Consider the following 18,279-nt stretch of genomic DNA (forward strand, 5'->3'; position numbering starts at 1 on the left):
AATGTTAGTATTTTTAAAAGTCCTATAGGGCCAAGCTCTTTGCCTTGAGATACCCTATCATAAGAGAGAGACTGAAATCATTCTGGCTAAGAATGTCAGTCATGGAGATTTTAAAATCTGTTGTTTTCTGCCTAACATAGTGCTACATCTACGTAGTCATAGATATACAAAAATAGAAAGTTAAATGAAGTACTGGGTAGAGGGTGCTGTCCATCTCTAAATCCTATGCTCTTTTATGACACATAGAATTATAGAATCATAGTTTTGGAGCTAGAAGACCATCATAGACTATCTCTTCTAACTCCCTTAATTTATAGGTGAAGAAACAGTGTCTCAGAGAGGTTGAGTAATTTGTTGAAATCTTCTCAGTCTGGTCCTGGGATGTGGCATAATGAAGAGAGCTAGCCTCTAGGAGTCAGGAGACTTGGATTGTCGTTAACCTGAAATCAAGCAAACTATGTAAGCTGTATGGACGTCAGTTTACCGTGTGTCAAACAGGAACAATGCTATGTTCCTTATCTGTCCTTTAGGACAGATGCAAAGATCAAATAATAGGGAATGGGAATGCGGAATAAACATTCAATGCCACCTACTATGTGCTAGCATTTTTAAGATATTGTGTCAGTGGATCCTCAGAATTACCTTAAGAGATGGATGCTATTATTATCAGTTGAATAAATTGAGACAGACAAGTTAATAACTTGTCCAGGATCATACAAGTATTGACCGAGGTCAAATTTGAACTCAGACCTTCCTGCTCAGTACTCTGCCCACTGGGCCACTTAGATATTATGACAGCCATGAGATGTTTTGGGAAAAAATAATAATGCTTTGCACACAATTGATGTTTAATCAATATTTGATGAATGAAATTGAATAAAATTCTATGTAGCCATAAGGTAGTAACTTTCAGAAAGACAGGTGCTTAGAATGAAAGATGGTAGCTGAGAAGTCTGAATAATGCTAGTTCCAGTTTCTTCATCTGCAAAATGGAGATACCACCTACCTCCCAGGTTGCTGTAAGGATCAAATGAGTAAATATATGTAAAGCTCTTTGTAAATCTTAAAGCACAGCATACACATAGGCTGCCATTGCTGCTGTTGTTGTTGTGTTGTTGTGGATATTGTTGTTGTAAGAGGGAGGGAACCAGGAAAGCTCAAAAAAGACATAGCCGGGAAGGGAGCCAGCTGATGTTGCAGAGTCAACTCTCCAGGGCAGTGGTTCCTGATATAGTGGAGTTCCTCCAGGAGTATCAAGGATCTTACAGCCCCTCAACTCCTTAAGCGGCAAGCCAGAGACCCAATCTAAGCAAGTCTCCCTTCTGTCCCTTTTGTGTTGACAACTTAAGTGTTCAGTAAGCCCAGTTACCACAAAGAATAGTGATACTGTGCCCTGCCCTAGAGAGGACAGCGGTTTTGCTCCATGTTACCCCCTAAAATTCCCCTTCAGTGTTTTTGAAAGTACAACAGCTGGCCTCTAGATTAGCATCTCCACAGCACTCTAGGAGAGGAGCCCCTGATATGATGGCCAGGGCAGTGAGGTTGTGTAGCACCCCCTGATGAGTCCTTTACAACTCTCTCTAGAGTTTTGTAATTGGCTAGTTTCAACCAGGCTAAATTATATTGTCCCTGGAGAAGTAGTTTGGGTTGTTGGATAGAAAGCCAGCCTGGGGGCAGCTTGGTGGCACAGTGATAGCGCATTGATGCTGAAGTCAGAAGGATCTGAGTTCAGATGTAACCTCAGACATTTACTAGCTGGAAGGAAGGAAGGAAGGAAGGAAGGAAGGAAGGAAGGAAGAGAAAGAGGGAGGGAGGGAGAAGGAAAGGAAAGGAGGAAGGGAGAAGGGGAGGAAGGAGGGACAAAGGGAGGGAGGGATGAAGAGAAGGAGGAAGGAAAGATGGAAGGAAGGAAGGAAGAAAAAGAGGGAGGGAGGGAAGAGGAAGGGAAAAAGTCTATGTGTACATACTGTCTTTTTGATCCTTTGTAAATGATTCAAACTCTCAGGCATCTCTATAAGACTATAAATTTCCTCTTTAGTAGTTTCCTGTGTCTTGTATCTGGACCTTTTTCTCCCTATAAAAATGTTTTCCTAACATGGGGTTAATTGAAAGAAAAACAATACCTATGTGGTCTGGCCAAATACAGAAAAAGAGGCTTCTGTCCATAACCAGAAATAACAATTAGCAAATCAATTGATGGTCTTGTTTATCCTTTTATTCACAACAACAATAACTGGTTTATTTCAAATAAAATGTCCTAAATTCTATTAAAATTGCTGATTCACCTAGTCTGAACAAGCATTGCTTAAGTATCTACTATGTTCCAGGTGCTGACGCTATAAAGACAAAATTGAAAATGACATCTTCCCTCAAGGAGCTTATATTCTATAGGAATATGATGTCCTTTTCTTGGGTTCAGAGAACCAGTTACACAAGTAAGGAAGAGGGAATGAGAGCTTGACAATAAAGGTGTGAGCATTTTGGAGGATTATAAGGTCAATATCAGTCAACAACATGATGCAAGAATACTTTCTCCCCCCCCCAAAAAAAAATTAGTTATCCAAACTGCAGTAAGAGGAGCATAGTGGTCAAAACAAGGAAGATAACAATGTTATTGTAGTGTGGCAAATTACATAGTGTTACATTTCATTCTAGATGCCACGCTTGTTACTAAACAATGAAAGTATTTCTGAATTTCCATAGTTCTTTCACATTATAGCAGGAATACAAGCCCAATAAGCACTTTTATTAAATCAGCACCTGTAATTACAGCCTAAGGCCTTGCTTAAGCTAGCAAATAATTCACATACTTTTGACAAAATTAATTTACAAATATGGCTTCCATTAATGTATTTTTTATTGTTCTCTTCCAAAGGAGAATATGTGTTTATATATATTCACATGTGTATGTGTGCACATATATATATTTCTTATATGCATGTGTATATATAAAATATAAACATATGTATATATGTACATATATGTATGGGAGGGGGAGACTGACTCTTTCTTTGCTAATTACAGAAGAGATATTCTTTCACTGAGGTATTGTAGAAACTTCTATAGTAAGCAGCTTTGTCCCTAAGAAAGACCTTTTATTTCATCAACTTACAATTTTTGAAAATGTATTGAGTGTTGACCTTGGGGTCAGAAAGACCCAATTTTTCTCTCTCCCACTCAACATATATTGACTGTGGGTGAGTTGCCTGATCTAGGTAACTGTGTAGGATATGTAAGTTGCTGGAAAAGTGCCCATTTGCTTCAGTGTAAGGAACTTCTTCATCTGGGAGTTCCTATAATAATGAAATCATAGATCAGGAATTATCTCCTCTAGTATTTATTTGATTGTCATGGAGAATTTTCTATAGAATCTACTATCAGGCAGAGGTCAGGAGGGAGAAAGTCTTATACCCCCCAAAAAAAGAAACCAACACAATCAAAGCACATTTTGGGTGGTGGATTTTCCTAAGCAAACTCCTTGGATGTTAGAACATACTTGGATATTGATGGTGAATAAATGAGTATGTGTGAAATATGGTGCCGAGCCTTCCCGCCTCCCTTCCTCCTGGTGCCTTTGCATATGGCATTTTCCACTGGGTAGACAAATCTTTAAGGTCTTAAGAAAAAAAAGGATCACACCTCCCACTTTTTAATATGGCTTGGGATCATATTTTCCCATTTTTTGCCCTCAAACCCTATAGTAGATTAGCCTTAGTAGATTAGATACTACTAATACAAAATCCACACTAATTTGGACACAGGCTGGCTGCAGCAAAGTTTATCTTGAACTAAGACTTTATTTTACCTGATACCATTCACTACAGAAGAGTGAATAGAACAGGGTATCTCATGTGAGATGTACTAACTAGCTATGGAGCTTTGGGTAACCACCTTCCTCTGTTTGGGTCTTCTTTTCCTCCTCTATAAAATGATGAGGTTAGATTCTGAGACCCCTTCAAGCTTTAAAGTTTTATAGGATTCCAGCTCTGCCATTCTATGTTCTAAAGCCTCTTCCAACTCTGCCATTCTGTGCAATAAGACCCTTTCAGTTAAAATATTCCATGTTCTTTAGTCCCTTTAAGTTCTGACATTGTTGGTTCTATGCCCTAATTTATGTTCTTTCTATATCCAACATCTATAGTCTATTTTCTAGGTCAGGAGTATCAAGCTCAAATAGATCCCTACATATGGCATATTAACTTAGAAAAATACAAATTAACATGATTTATCTTGTACTGTATTTATATTTATTTTGTTAATCTTTTCCCACTTATATTTTCATTTGATTCAGGCCATACTCTGGAGTTTTACAGACCACACTTCTGCTATTCAAAGTCTCTTCTGGATCTATGCATTTAGTATTCTATGATATTATTTCAACTGAGGAATATTCTTATGACATTTGATGTATTTGGGGTTTTTTTAGGATTATTCATGAAGATGGTTTCTCCGGAGAAGACGTGAAGCAGTATAAGCCTGTGGTCTATAGCAACACTATCCAATCCCTGGCAGCTATTGTCCGTGCCATGGACACCTTGGGCATTGAATATGGTGACAAGGAACGAAGGGTAGGTCAATATTCTGATTGAGATAGTGGACTGAATGACTCCTCTCTCTCTATTACTCTGCTTTCTCCTTTTTTTAAACACCAGGCTGCCTGGAATGAATGACTGTGGATTATGCCGCATAAGAGAAGGCATATTTACACAACCTAAGCAAATATATCCAACTGACTTGGTAAATAGAATCGAAAAAAGGCCTCAGAGTGAAGAGGTAGGCACAGCTTTAAGGAGCTTTTAGTCAAGGCAGTTGGAATGTCAGATTTCTTCTGCAGATAAGAAATATCTGCTGACTTATACACTATGTAGAAACTAAACACTATTAACACTGCAGTAATACCTAATAGATGAAAATTAAGAAAAATGCATCATCCAGTAAGTCAATATGCATTTATTAAGTACCTACTAAGTGCCAGGCCCTAGAGATACAAAGAAAGAGAGTTCCTACTGGGGGCGAGGGAGAGGATTGCATTTAAAATTGATCTCTCCCTTCTCCCCCACCAAAAAAAAAGGTATTTTCAGCCACTCTCAGTTGAGTCATGAGATATTACTGACAGTTGTCTGAGGAGTTTTCTCTTCCCCTATAGGAAGGCCATGTCATAGAACAGGGACTGCTTTTAAGGTCTGTTTCTAGGTACCCATTTAGTGGTGAATTGAGTAAGTACATAAAAGCATCTTGTTTGCAAACATTTGAATTAACCACAGGACTGAATTATACTCAACCATTCTGGTGACAACAAAAAGAGAGAGAGAGAGAGAGAGAGAGAGAGAGAGAGAGAGAGAGAGAGAGAGAGAACGAGAAGAGAATATGCCTGTTTTCCTAGTCAGCACTGAAAAAACAACTCCAGGGAACTCTTTCCCTGATCAGCTTTTTCCTTCTTCTCCTATAGGAATTCTAAATATCAATTATATTTTCAAGTATAACTTATTGTATTGAAATTGTGTATTATGGGGCTCTCAGAGCACAATGGCAGCTGGGTATGGATGACTTAGAATTGGACATGATCTGTTGATTACTCAGAGCTCAGTCTGAATGTTGCATGTATCTTGTCATTGCCAAAATCCATGCACATTGAGTGGGGTGAAGAGCAGGGCTGGAGCAAATATTCATCTTCCGTGTCTGATAAATAGTCTGTGACAGATGGCTTTAAATGTAGAAATTTAATTTTTATGCACAAAGTCCTGATTCCACAGAGATAACCCATCAGGATCAAAACCCCAGCTTTGCCAACTAAGGGAAATGCTCTGGAATCAGGACTGGTTGATGGGTTATTGGGATTCAGGAGAATCACCAAAGGTTCTTGCTGTTCCTACTACTACTACAGAGAAGGGCAGGAGTGGAGGTGACATTGTTTCTGTGTAGAGAAGCCATCTAATGCCTTACCACTGGACTTGAATGATCATGAATTTTGTTCTACTCTTGGTTAAAAGTAGAGAGAGAGGGGGTGTAATAATAAGCAGGAAGAATTTCCTCTTCTCTTCTAGGGTTTCCTACATACTCCAAGAATAAGCAAATCACCATGCAATTATCCAATATTTATTGAACATCTTGCTACTTCCTCTACATAGTAAAAATAATACCTTTTACATTTATATGGCTCTCCATTTTGCAAAATGTTTTATTTCATCTTCCTCTCCTTCCTATGATTCTCCAATTCCTCTATGAAGCAAGCATGGCCTTCCAAAGAACACACCCAGATCCCCCTCTCCTCCCCTTTTGTCTTGTCCCTAGAAGAATACTGCCTGCTCAATAACAAAAGTGACTATACAGGGAAGATATGTGGCCCCTGATGAAATCTTATGGGAAGGAGCCAATAAGAAATAGCTAGATGGCACAGTGGATAGAGCACTGATCCTAGAGTCAGGAAAAGGAGCCAGTAAAAGAACCATTTAAGATCCTGCAGAAAACTTTAGAGACTAGGCCCTTAATTTTCCTCTAGTGGAAGATATAGATGCACTATCCTCTTCTATTGGTCTTTTTTCCTTCTCCTTCCTTTCAGCATATCTTACTTCTGTGACCTACCCCCTCTATCACATGAGCCTTTCTGTCTTGATATTAGTGAACATTAACGAGTCAATCAGTAGAGACCAAACGATTGTAAGGGTAGAGATTCAGGCATATCACTTCCCAAAGAGCTGATCCAAGTTTGAAATTCTATTCATTTTAAAATCTGATATTCATTCAAATTCTTACTGGTGCCTACTATGTACAAGGCATTGTTTTTAGGATTACAAATCTAGTAAATCTCGTGGGGATCCCCCACCCCAAACCTCTACTGGTGGTAGAGGAGATAATACTTTTGATAGATTTATGATTTCACTAGAAAGTCCTCTACCAAGGTAGGATACTTTTTCATTCTATGTAATTCTTGGCCATATTTTTCTCTAAATCTTCTCTAATATTTATCCAAAATGTTAGTCTTGTTCTAATATCTCTTAAATACCACAACAGCATTTGATCTTTCTTTCTTTGAAAGTAATATCAATTCTAAAGAAGGTCTGTATTGGAGTGTCTCAAAACTCTTTCTTTGACACAATTCTTTTCAACATTTTAATCAGTGATTTGGTTAAAAGTATAAAATGGCATGCTTAGCAAGCTTTCAGGTGACATAATTCTGGCAGGGGATAGGGGATATAAATAATATGCTCGATGATAGGATCAAGAACCAAAATATTTTGGCAAGCTAGAACCAAATTTAATAAGAAATTTAATAGGTAAAATCTTAATTTTTTTTAATCAGCTAGTTGAGTACAGTTGGAAGAAATGTGATAAAACAAAAGTTGGTGTGAAAAAAATCTGACTATTTTAGTGGACTGGAATTTTGACATGAGTACACATCATGATATGGCAGCCAGAAGAGCCATAAATTATCCAAGGCTACATTGAGAAGGAAGTATAATATATTTAGTAAGGAAAAAAAATATACCTGTTCTACTCTGTCACAGTCAGGCACTTCTGGGGTATTGTGTTCATTTCTGGGTGCCATATTTTAGGTAGGAGAGCAGTAAACTGAAATGGATCCAGACAGTAGTGACTAAAATGGTGAGAAGACTTGAAACTATATTACAGATGGAATAATTGTTGGAGTTGGCAATGGATTTAAATATGGCATGTCAAAAAGAGGGAAGAAGCAAAGATCCACATGATAAGCCTGAAAAAGATGGTTGTGCCATCAACAGAAATAGAAAATTTAGTGGAGGAAATGGGGAAATGGTGATGAACTTAGTTTTGGACACAGCTTTTGAGGTATCTGGGACTCATGGTGGTAGAATCGTAATCAGAGGACCTGGTTGGTACCCCAGCGCTGTTACTTACTGTCTGTAAATTTGGATAAGATCTCGCTAGACCTCAATTATCTTTTCTATAAAATAAGATGGAGAGAGAGTAGGTGATATCTAAAGTGTCTTCCATTTTTAAGCCCTATTATTCTTTGAAAAAATGAAACTGGAACTCAGAGGTTAGAGATGTAGATTAAGAAGCCATCTGTATAGAGGTGGATAATTGAAGCCATAAGAGTGGGTGGGATCCTTAAGGAAAGTAGGTCACAGAACAAGAGAATTTGAGCTAAGAAAGAACAGAGCCTTTTAAGCATTCTAAATAATTTAGAAGCATATTTTTGCATATACAAATAATTTCTATAACTGAGAATGCTGGATTTAGAGTCAGAAGACTCACCTGGGTTTGCCACTTACTAGCCACGCAACTTTGGGTAAATTACTTTCCACTCTGGGCCTGTTTCCTCATCTGTAAAATGGAAGGATTAGACAAAATGACCTCTGAGGTCCTTGCCAGCTCTAGATCTGAGAACCCATAATAAATTGGGTTGCTCTCCAAAGAATGTGAGGCCTTAAATTAAATAAATGCATGTGATCCCTTAAATGAACCCTTCAAAAATAAAGTAAAAAAAAAAAATAATAAGGTAAAAGAAATCTAGACGAAACTATTAAAAATATACATATATTGCAGGGAGTGCCTTTTGTAAAACCATGGCTCTCAGACATTATCCTTATCTGCCTATGAATAGTGACAACTCTAGCAGGGACTTCATTATAAAAAATTATATTTTTTATGTTATTTATGTTCAATTTATTTATAGTTCATTGAGCTCAGTGTACTATATATCAATGGAATCTTCCCATGTGGCAAGTGTGATGTCCCCAGCCATTACAACTGTTTTAAGACTCTCATACAAGATGCAAATCAGCCAGGGATGCTTTAAAAAAAAGTGAAAGTAGCAATAAATCTTTATTATCGACACATTTTAAATCACGAAAGAAAAGCCTTGAGGAAACATCAAAAGAAGAGAGACTTAGGTCAAAAGCTATATCCAGGTCTCAGTCCCTGAAGGCACAAGAATTAGATGTCATTTGCCAGAGAGGACACAACCAGGCCTCTACTGGCAGGGAAGGAGAGGCTTTTTGCTGGTGCTATGAAGTAAATATCAATAAAATAGAGCGAGGAGTCTGGTATCCTTAGAGATGCTCTGATTGTCCTCTAAATCTATTACAATCTCAGCATTTTTCCTTGTTTGATATGAGAACACCCAACTTCCATTCTTTATACCAGAGCTGCCCAGATGCAAAGGTGAGGAAATATTTTATAGGAAGGATCAGAGTCTCACTTAGGTGCATCTGATTGGTAATTATATCATAGATAGGAAGATGTCAGGGATTGGGCAGTTGAGTACATCTGGAAGTCTCCAGATTATAAGTCTATATAGAGAAAGTTCCAAAAAACAAGGATTGTTGGTGTATACTAATTAAGAAAAGAGGAGATCTTCAGAGCAGGATCAGCATGATAAACATAAGCCTACTCTAACCCCACACCTAGAAAGTATTTGAGAGAAAAATGGAGTGAATGTGTCCTACAACAAGACCCCATTAGCACTTTGATCCAGTTGTATTCCTTCTCTAATTTGTGTCTTCTGTTTTCCTCAGCATCATTGCCTTGGAAGACAGGGCAATTTGTCAAAGATGATCTGGAATCAGCTTTGGGATTATTCAGAGGACAGAAATTTTGTGCTATGTTATTATTTGCCTTTGGTTTGTACATTTTACCTATCATATTTTATTAAATTTCTCTTGAGATGGAAAAACTCAAGAGCTCTTTAACTTCCATCAGTGTGGTCCTGTACTTCAGGGGCATTCTATGCAGGCTCTTGAATATAAAATCAAGACAATCTACTTAAGTGTTAGATTCTGGTCAAGCTTCATTACCATGGACAGAAAATAGATACAGTTTCAATGATCATTAATTCTTACTTTACTCCACATAAATTGGCTCCATTTTACTCTGTCTTCCCGGATAAAACTCCCTAAAATGGTACTGACTAGAAACCAGTGGAGCATCAGAATGTAGAAATGTCTAGTCTGAGAAAATTGTTTTGGATATGTATGTGTCTGCAAACATAAATCAATGTGCAGCCTACTTAGAGACACATGATGACTCTGCCACCATCATTATTTAAAGGTGTTTACTAAGCCCCCAGATCAGTCCGTTCATGTGCTTAGAGTTATATACTATACATTAATCATGATTCCCTTTCTTCCCAAAGATTGCAGTTTAAACAACAAGCACGATACATTAACATTAAGAAACTATAGACTAAGTGAATAGGCAGAAATAAGATGTTCAAATAATAAGATTGTTGAAGCTACAACAGAACATAGAATGTCAGAGCTGGAGAAGACCTTAGAAATAATTCAGTCCAGGAGAGGAAACTGAGACTGAGAAAGGTGACCTGGTTTGTCCAAAATTCCATAGCAAATCACTTCGGTTCTCAAAACCTTAGTTTCCTCATCTGACCCAAAAAAAAAAAAAAAAAAAAGGGAAGGAGGATGACAAGTCATAAGAGCTAAGCTGAGCCATATCTGTGTTTCAGAGAAGTGCTGATGATAGATCACTGGAATTATCAGAGATGAATGAGATCAGTATAGGGTGGTCTATGTGAGTGCAGCCAATTTGAGGTTGAAACCTGATGGAGGAGATTACCAGTATTTGGAATACTACAAGAAGGAAGGTACTGGACTGACAGAAACCCAAATTTAATCTTAGATGTTAATCAATAATTAAGGATATTATAGTCTCTCTGTGGCTTGTTCCTTCACCCAGATCAATCTTGGATGTTTATCAATAATTAAGAATATTCTCTATGATCTCTCGCTGGTGTGACCCCACCCATATTCTGGGAAAGTTATAATCTGGCTCATTTAACTCTTTCCTTGGGCTATTAAGGCAGGCAATTCAATAAGCATTTAAACAAATATTTATTCAAAACAATGATAAGCATAAAAAGGGCTACACAGCCCCTTTAGCAAAACCTTAGTATATTTGCTACACAAATTATCTTATATCAAAGTTATTTCTATTTCTAAAAAGTAGCTAGGTGGACAGTGGATAGTGCATTAGACTTGGAATCAAGAAGACCTTAATCTCTTTTGTTTAGTTTCCTCACCTTGAGAGAAATTATGATTAATAACCAATAATTTGGGGAGATCCAGAGTTCTCCCCTTCTTCTAAAGTCTTGATTTTTAAAAGTTCAGTCTCTTGAAAGTCATTGCTGATGATGAGACTAGACTAACTTTCTTATTCAAGACCCCACCACAGTGAAGTAGCCATTGGGTTTTGCTCAGGCTTGGTTGGGGTATACATTCTTTGAATAGATTGCTACTCCTCAGGAACACCTACTCTTTGAAGTATATATCAACTGTATGCAAGCCATATTATCTTAGGTCTAAGAGAAAGAGGCCAAATGACTATTCTTTTATTAATAATGTGTTGGCCTTAGTAATAAAATGATTAAATTATCCAGAAATTTTTTATCTTGAAACTTTTTAATCATAATAATCTATAAAATGGGGATAATAATAACCTACCACACTGGATTTTTAAGAGAGGTTTAAATGAAATAATCTTCATATAAGTCAATATTATATATTTTTACAAATTATTATTATTATTGCTCCCAAAAAAAGGTTTAATGGTTCAATGTCAGTTCCCCATGACAATTTGGAAACAGTATAGCTTGGGCACCATTTCCAGTGAGAACTGTCTTGCTCCCCTCTCCCAGCTTTTGCCACTGTCTTTCAGTTTCTAGTCCCACTATAACTGTCACCACATTCCTGGAACTCCAAACTTGTCTCTTTTCATCATGTTCTTACTGTTCCAAGTCCTTACTCAGGCGTTTCTAGCCATTTGTCTCTCTGCCACGGATACTACCCTCTGCAGCCAATTTATGGCTCTTTTCATAACTACTGTCTCCCTTCTTCCTGTTCTGTGCATTTCTTCCATGAGCCTTCACCCCATAGCATCCTAGGCAATGATGTCTTGTTCTTTCAGGACCATGTCTCTTCCAGTATCTCTCAGATGCATCCTACTCACTCTCCCATCCTCCTGTGCATACCCTGCTATCTAAACACAAATGAAATATTATAGAAAACCAAATCAAAATTAAAGCCAAATGCAAGTTAGTCTTCCAAGTCCAATCAGACTGTGAGGAAATGATGAGCTGTCAGAGAACTCTATAGATTTGTTTTGGGCGGATAGGCAATTGGTTTTCATCTAGACTCCCTAAAGTATTTCCCTAAATGGTACTCAGAGGCAACTACAGACAGAACATATTCAGTGGTGCCTCTTTAACTTCTAGAGACCTTTCTAAGGAGCAGATTATATTCTGCCTGCTGGTATTCAAGACTCTCCATTAACTGGTCTGGTATTACTTATTTGAACTTATCTAACATTACTCTCTATTATATAGACTGTGCCCAATTCAATCTAGCCTCCTTATATTCCAGCATGCACCTCACATACTTTTGTTTCCCCCTAAGGTCTCCTGCCACTCATGGCCCACCTTCTATTTAAATCACTCCTATCCTTCAAGTTCCAGCTCAAGTTGTACATTCTCTACAAAACCTTCTCAAATAATCTGTGTTGGTGTGTGAGATCAGAGCTGGAAAGGATATTAGGAATATCTAACACTCTCATACAGCCTGTAAGTGGCTGAGCTGGAATTTGAACTTGGATTCTATGACTCTCAAGTTCATTGTCCTGTTGACTGTACCACACTGAATTCTCTGGAATCCTATGCACTTGGGCACCTAATCCTACAATGTCTCCTTTTGTTCCCTTAACTACATTGTGTGTGTATGTGTGTGTTGTCTCTGTAGTTAAATTGTAAATTTATGAGGATGGGATCCTTCCTTATCCACCTTTGCTATTTCTCCAAATGTATTACATAGAACAATAAATATAGCAGTGATTCTCAAGCTTTTTTGCTCATGTCACGGTGTCATTCTTTGTCAAGGGGAAACCTGGGATGCTCCAGAGAGCCAGAAGAATAGCTTAGGCAGATATGATTGCGAATACAAGATCCATACAAGTCAGGGCGCTTTTGCAAAGCTTGGGACATGTCCTTTGAGCACCATGGAAGTACTTACTTCACTAAGATGTGCCCACAAGACACCTGATCACCAGTGGGGTATTCCTTCCCAAGGTGGCTCCACCACCGTACCCATCCCCTGGACCATGCAGTTCTTGCTCCTGCTCTGCCACATTCTCCCCAGAAAAGCGATCCATTTACCCAATGCCCTGGAGCCCTGCTGCTGGCCTTTTAATCATTTGAGGATGACAGTGCAATGCCCTGGCTATCCCTTTGTTGTCTTTCGTTCTCCCTACATGATCCTCTGCATCTTTCTCCAGCTAAATATGGCCTCGAAAACATATTTGGTGCCATGTCTTACATATGAACCATCCCTGTCAATCTACTGCAGTGTGCTACTTACCCCCACCAGGAGTCATTCCATTGCCTTTTAGGTCACCTACAATTTATTCTTCTGAGATCGTCCCGTCCCACAATTTGCAGTCATATGGCACTCCTGAGAGAATACTGGTATTTAAAAGATGGGTTTTTGTGGCAGGACAGCAGCTTGGTATCTGTGAAAGTGCAGCCCAAGTCCCCCATTGTGATCCATCCTATTCTCCTCCCCTCCTCCTTTCTTATTCCATCCAGTTACAGGTCCAGGTCCCTGTATTTACATAAGCACAGAGAGAGAGAGAGAGAGAGAGAGAGAGAGAGAGAGAGAGAGAGAGAGTGCCCCAAACAGCGCATTCTACTATTTGTCCATGACTTTCCATTAAAGAAAGGAAAAAAATGGAAAAAACATTCCACAGGTTCTTAACAAATACTTGCTGACTTGCCTGGCAGCCTCCAGGTCAGGCACAGAGAGAGCTGGGCCCACTCTGCAACAGCTCTCATCTTAGCTCAGCTAGATTGCAGACAGACATTTGCAAAACCTTACTTCCTGGCAAATGCAGCATTACTGCCCTTACTCCCCCACAGGGGCTTACAGACAGAATTGGAATTGGCCTGAATCCTTTACACTACTTAAATCTCTCTTCTCCGTGGCCCCAAAAGGACCAAGAGGATTTTGAAGGAGCATTATTGTTTCTCCAGTATATTCCATTGCACTTATAGTCAAAAAATTGATGCCAAAAAGTAATTAATGCAAATATGGATTCAGTTCAGTTCGGAAAAGTGCCTACTATGTGTAGAGTGCTGTGTTAGGTTCTTGAGATACAAAGACTAAAACAAAACAATCCCTGCCCTCCATGAGCTTATTTAATGATAATACACAGGGTTTAGAACAGGAAGAGATTTTAGAAAATCATCTAATCTAAACCCTCTGTTTTATAGAGGAGTAAACAAAGATCCAGAGAGTTACATGGCTCATCCAAGGTCACAAAAATAACAGAATTGTAATTTGATTCCATGTCCTTTGAAGCCAACTAACTCCATCACCTCTTCCATTATACTGCATAGAAGTATAAATGATGTACCAAGTGATATAAAGTCATTTCAAGATGATGAGAATTCAAATCATGGATTAAGAACAGCCTCATGTAGCATCTGAGTGGTGGAGGGAAATTTCCAAGGCCTCCAGGGATGTTCTATAAATTAATTAGTTCTATCTTCAGCTCTTCCCCTTCTTAGATCTCACTCAATATTTAACTCTCCTCCAATGTGATTATCTGCTATTATTCATTATATCACTTGGAAACATAATATCTTTTATTGAGCTTCAGGGACTGAATCGTTATCTGAACATTTGTGTCTTACATTGCATCGCATTGGCGCTTGGGTAGAGTACTGCACATAGTAGGTATCTGAGATGTGTGTTCACTGATGATGGGACTCACATTTGTTGAGCATTCTTGATTTATTAAGTATCTCTGATTCACCTAAATGGACCCATTTCCCAGGAAACCATTTCACCTGTGCCCATATGCCAAGTGACATGCCTGTGAATGACAGATAACTTCCCTTGGAGAATGGATAAATTTTTTATTTTTTTCTTCTCCTCTGGGAACCAAAGCTTATTTGGTCCAATCCATCAGTGTCATCTACAGATGGCACATCCAAATTTGCCTTATGTATCTCAAACAATTATCGGTTAATAGTGTGCCTGCCAAGAAACAGCAAGGGCATCAGATGGCTGAGGAGTTCACTTAATGGTTAGTGAAGCTACTATCATTGTCATCAATAATCAGTATTTACTGAACACCCACTGTTGGGAAGACCCTGCCATCACTTTGTCATTGGTCTCTTTGGCTTGTAACTCCCTTTTCCACATAGCCCCAAAAGTGTTCCTAATCCCCAGATTTACCTCTACTCAATAATCAATTGGTAAACATTGATTAAGTTTCTTCTATATACCAAGCACTGTGCTAAGTGCTAGGGATACAAAAAAGAGGCAAAGGAAATGCCTGCCCTCAGAGAATTTACAGTTAACTCCACTGATTTTCTTTTGGCTCTAGGACCAAATAAAATCTCTATTAAGCATTTAGAATCCTTCTCACTCTGACTCCAAATCATCTTTCCAGACTTAATAAATATACTTTATCCTCCTCGAATTCAACTTGGCCAAAATAGAACCCACTAACCTTCAAACTCCAAGGCTCCCCTCTTGCAAATTTCCCTGTTAATGTTCAGAGTAATACCAGATCTCCAGTCACCGAGGCACACAACTTTTTTGTCACTCAGTTCCTCACTCACTTTTACCTACATAGCCAAAATCTGTTGCCAGTTTGTATTTCAACATTTCTCATATACATCCTCTTCTCTTCACTTACACTTTTACTCTAGTAAACAGTTTGGGCTGTCATCAGCTCTTTCTGTATGATTGCAATAGCCTTCTCATTGGTCCCCCCACCCCAAGTCTCTCCATTCAATCCATCGTTCACACGGCCATCAAAGTAATTTTCTTAAAGTGTAGATCTGACTGAGATGCTTTCTCTGCTCAACAACTTCAAAGGCTCCCTATTACCTCCATATTTATATCAGATATAAAGCTCTCTTTTTGGCATTCAGAGCTCTACATAACTTAGTTCCTTTCTTCCTTTCCATTAGACACTGGCCTATTTGCAATTCTTTAAATATGACATTCTATCTTCTCATTCTGTGACTTTTCAGTAACTGTTCCATGTGCCTCAAATGCTCTATCCCTCTTCTTCCCCTTTTAGTTTCTCTTTTTCCTTCAAAACTTAAAACTTGCCTAAAGGTGATAGACTTTTCAGATCAGAAACCAGTGTCTTCTCTCTGAAATTATGTTACATCTACTCTTTCTCTATCTTTTGTGCAGCTAGTTATTGCTCTCTCTCCTTAGAATGTATCCCCCTGGGGGCAGGAATGATTTTTGCCTTTGTTTCAGTGCCTGATCCATAAAAGTATTTGATAAGTGCTTATTGACCAAGATTCAGGACCACTCAGGTCTGGCTAAACTGCCTTTCTTACTCTTCCTCCCTCAGAAATGGTTCATCTCCAATCTCTGCATTTGCCTAAGCTGCCCACACACACCTGAAATACCCTCCCTTCCACCTCTTTCTCTCAGGTCTCGTAATTTCCTTTAAAGTTCTGCTCAACCTCATTCATCACCTATGTCAGGACCTTGCTGAACCAGCTATTATTGCCCTCCCTTTGCAAAATCTTATATATGTTATATACATATATATATATACATATATGTTTTGTATAGCTTTATGTGTATGTTATTTTTCACAAAAATGGTTATCTGAACATTTGTTTTCTTGCATTGCATCACCTTGGTGCCTGGCTCTCTGGGTTCATTTTTGCCTGTGTTATTTCCTGCACTTAGCCAAATACCTGAGACTTTGTTGATTGATTCATTGACCACATCTAGCTATATGTAAAATTCAAATCTACTTGCAGTTCAGGGTTTGTTCCGGGAAATTGTTCTTCTATCCCCACTTTGCAGTGTCCTGAATGAAGTTTGACATCCAGCCTGCAAGCCTTTTTCTTTATAGAGTCGGTCATTCCCTATTTTCTTTAGGCCTGTTCAGAATAAGGCCTGCTTGGAGTATTTACATTGAGAACCTTTCTTGACTCCACTAGATGAAGGGCACTGTATGGTAGAAAGAGCACTCACCCTGGAATCAGAGCTCCCTTCTTGTTCTGCTACTTAGTTTTATGAGCTACCCTTGAATAAGTCACGACTTCTGGGCGCCAGTTTCCTTACCTATTTAATGAGTGTGTTGAATTCAATGACCTCTAAAGTCCTTTTTATTTCTGAATCCCAAAGAACTGTTTTCTGTGTCTCCAGCAATTCAGCTTCCATGAGCCATGAAATCATAGGAATATAGGATTGGCCATTCCCTGGGGACATTTAGCTGCCCTGAGGAGAAGAGAAGAAGCTACCTTCTGTGTCTGTTTAGCTCTCCCCTGATAGCGTGATGGGAAGGATTCCACAATTAGCTCAGGTCCAAATTGTACCTCTGAGAGAGCTTGAGGGGGAGTATCTCAGGGGAAAGCAGGAAGCAGGGCTGAAAGGTCCATACAGTCAGCTGAATATGCTGGCCTGGTTGGCCAGTTGACCTGAGCAACAGCTGTTCCTGATTAAATGAATGGGTACTTGCCCTCAGCTTATCATCACTAACCTAACCCCAGAAAGAACAAGAAGATTTTGTCATTTGCATCCTCTTGCAGAAAATGGACGTTGAGAAAAACCAGGACAGCAGAATATGACCCTGGCTGTGTCCTCTTAGCCCTTTTCCCATAGAACAGAGTTTAGCTCTGATCCTGAGGCGGTTGTTTATGCCTGAAACAGAGTTTGGTGGCCAAATGCTGGCTCCAGGAACCCTTCTGTCACTGCTAAAATGCTTAATTCATTAAGATCAGATAAAAGAGAAAGGTTGGGGGAAGGGAGGGATGCTTGTAGGGAATGCAGACTGGGATGGCAAGAGACTTGTGGAATCTGTTTTCACTCCAGTGACTTATACTTAGAAGAAAGGCTCACAACAGGACTACAGCCCACTTAATGGCTTACTAACTCGGAAAGGTATGAATAATTTTGTTCTGAAATGCAGAGGCGGCAGGGGGACAAGGAAGGGGGGAACCACAACCAGAGCTGATTTAAACCAGGTCGTTGTAAGTGGCTCCAAGGTAAGGGCCACTGGGGATGATAAAAATAACAGCAATTAACCCTCTCTGGAGCAAGGGTGGGGACTGTGAGTGAAGCTGGCAGGTTTGCCTTCCGAATCTTAGGGCACAGTATCTTTCCAGATCCAAGTGGTCCCTCCACTTCATCTTACACCCTTGGGAGCTGGCATCCTGGACCTCTGCCCCTTTGGCAACAACGACAAGAGAAGAAAAGATATGTTTTCTGGTTTTCCACAGCCATCACTTCAGCAGCCTGATCCCAAGCACAC

At 39.1% G+C, this 18,279-nt stretch overlaps 1 protein-coding gene across 3 annotated transcripts in view; it reads left to right on the plus strand.

The window, feature by feature from the left end:
* The window catches only part of GNAO1 (G protein subunit alpha o1), a 250,072-nt gene that overhangs the window by 94,115 nt on the left and 137,678 nt on the right, over positions 1-18,279 (plus strand). For all 3 annotated transcript variants that reach the window (XM_051979874.1, XM_051979876.1, XM_051979877.1), the window contains exon 3: positions 4,427-4,568. In XM_051979874.1, coding sequence (XP_051835834.1) covers positions 4,427-4,568 — 142 coding nt within the window. The remainder of the gene's footprint in view (positions 1-4,426; positions 4,569-18,279) is intronic.

Source organism: Antechinus flavipes, chromosome 2, assembly GCF_016432865.1.
Source record: "Antechinus flavipes isolate AdamAnt ecotype Samford, QLD, Australia chromosome 2, AdamAnt_v2, whole genome shotgun sequence".
In the NCBI taxonomy this organism is placed as follows: domain Eukaryota; kingdom Metazoa; phylum Chordata; class Mammalia; order Dasyuromorphia; family Dasyuridae; genus Antechinus; species Antechinus flavipes.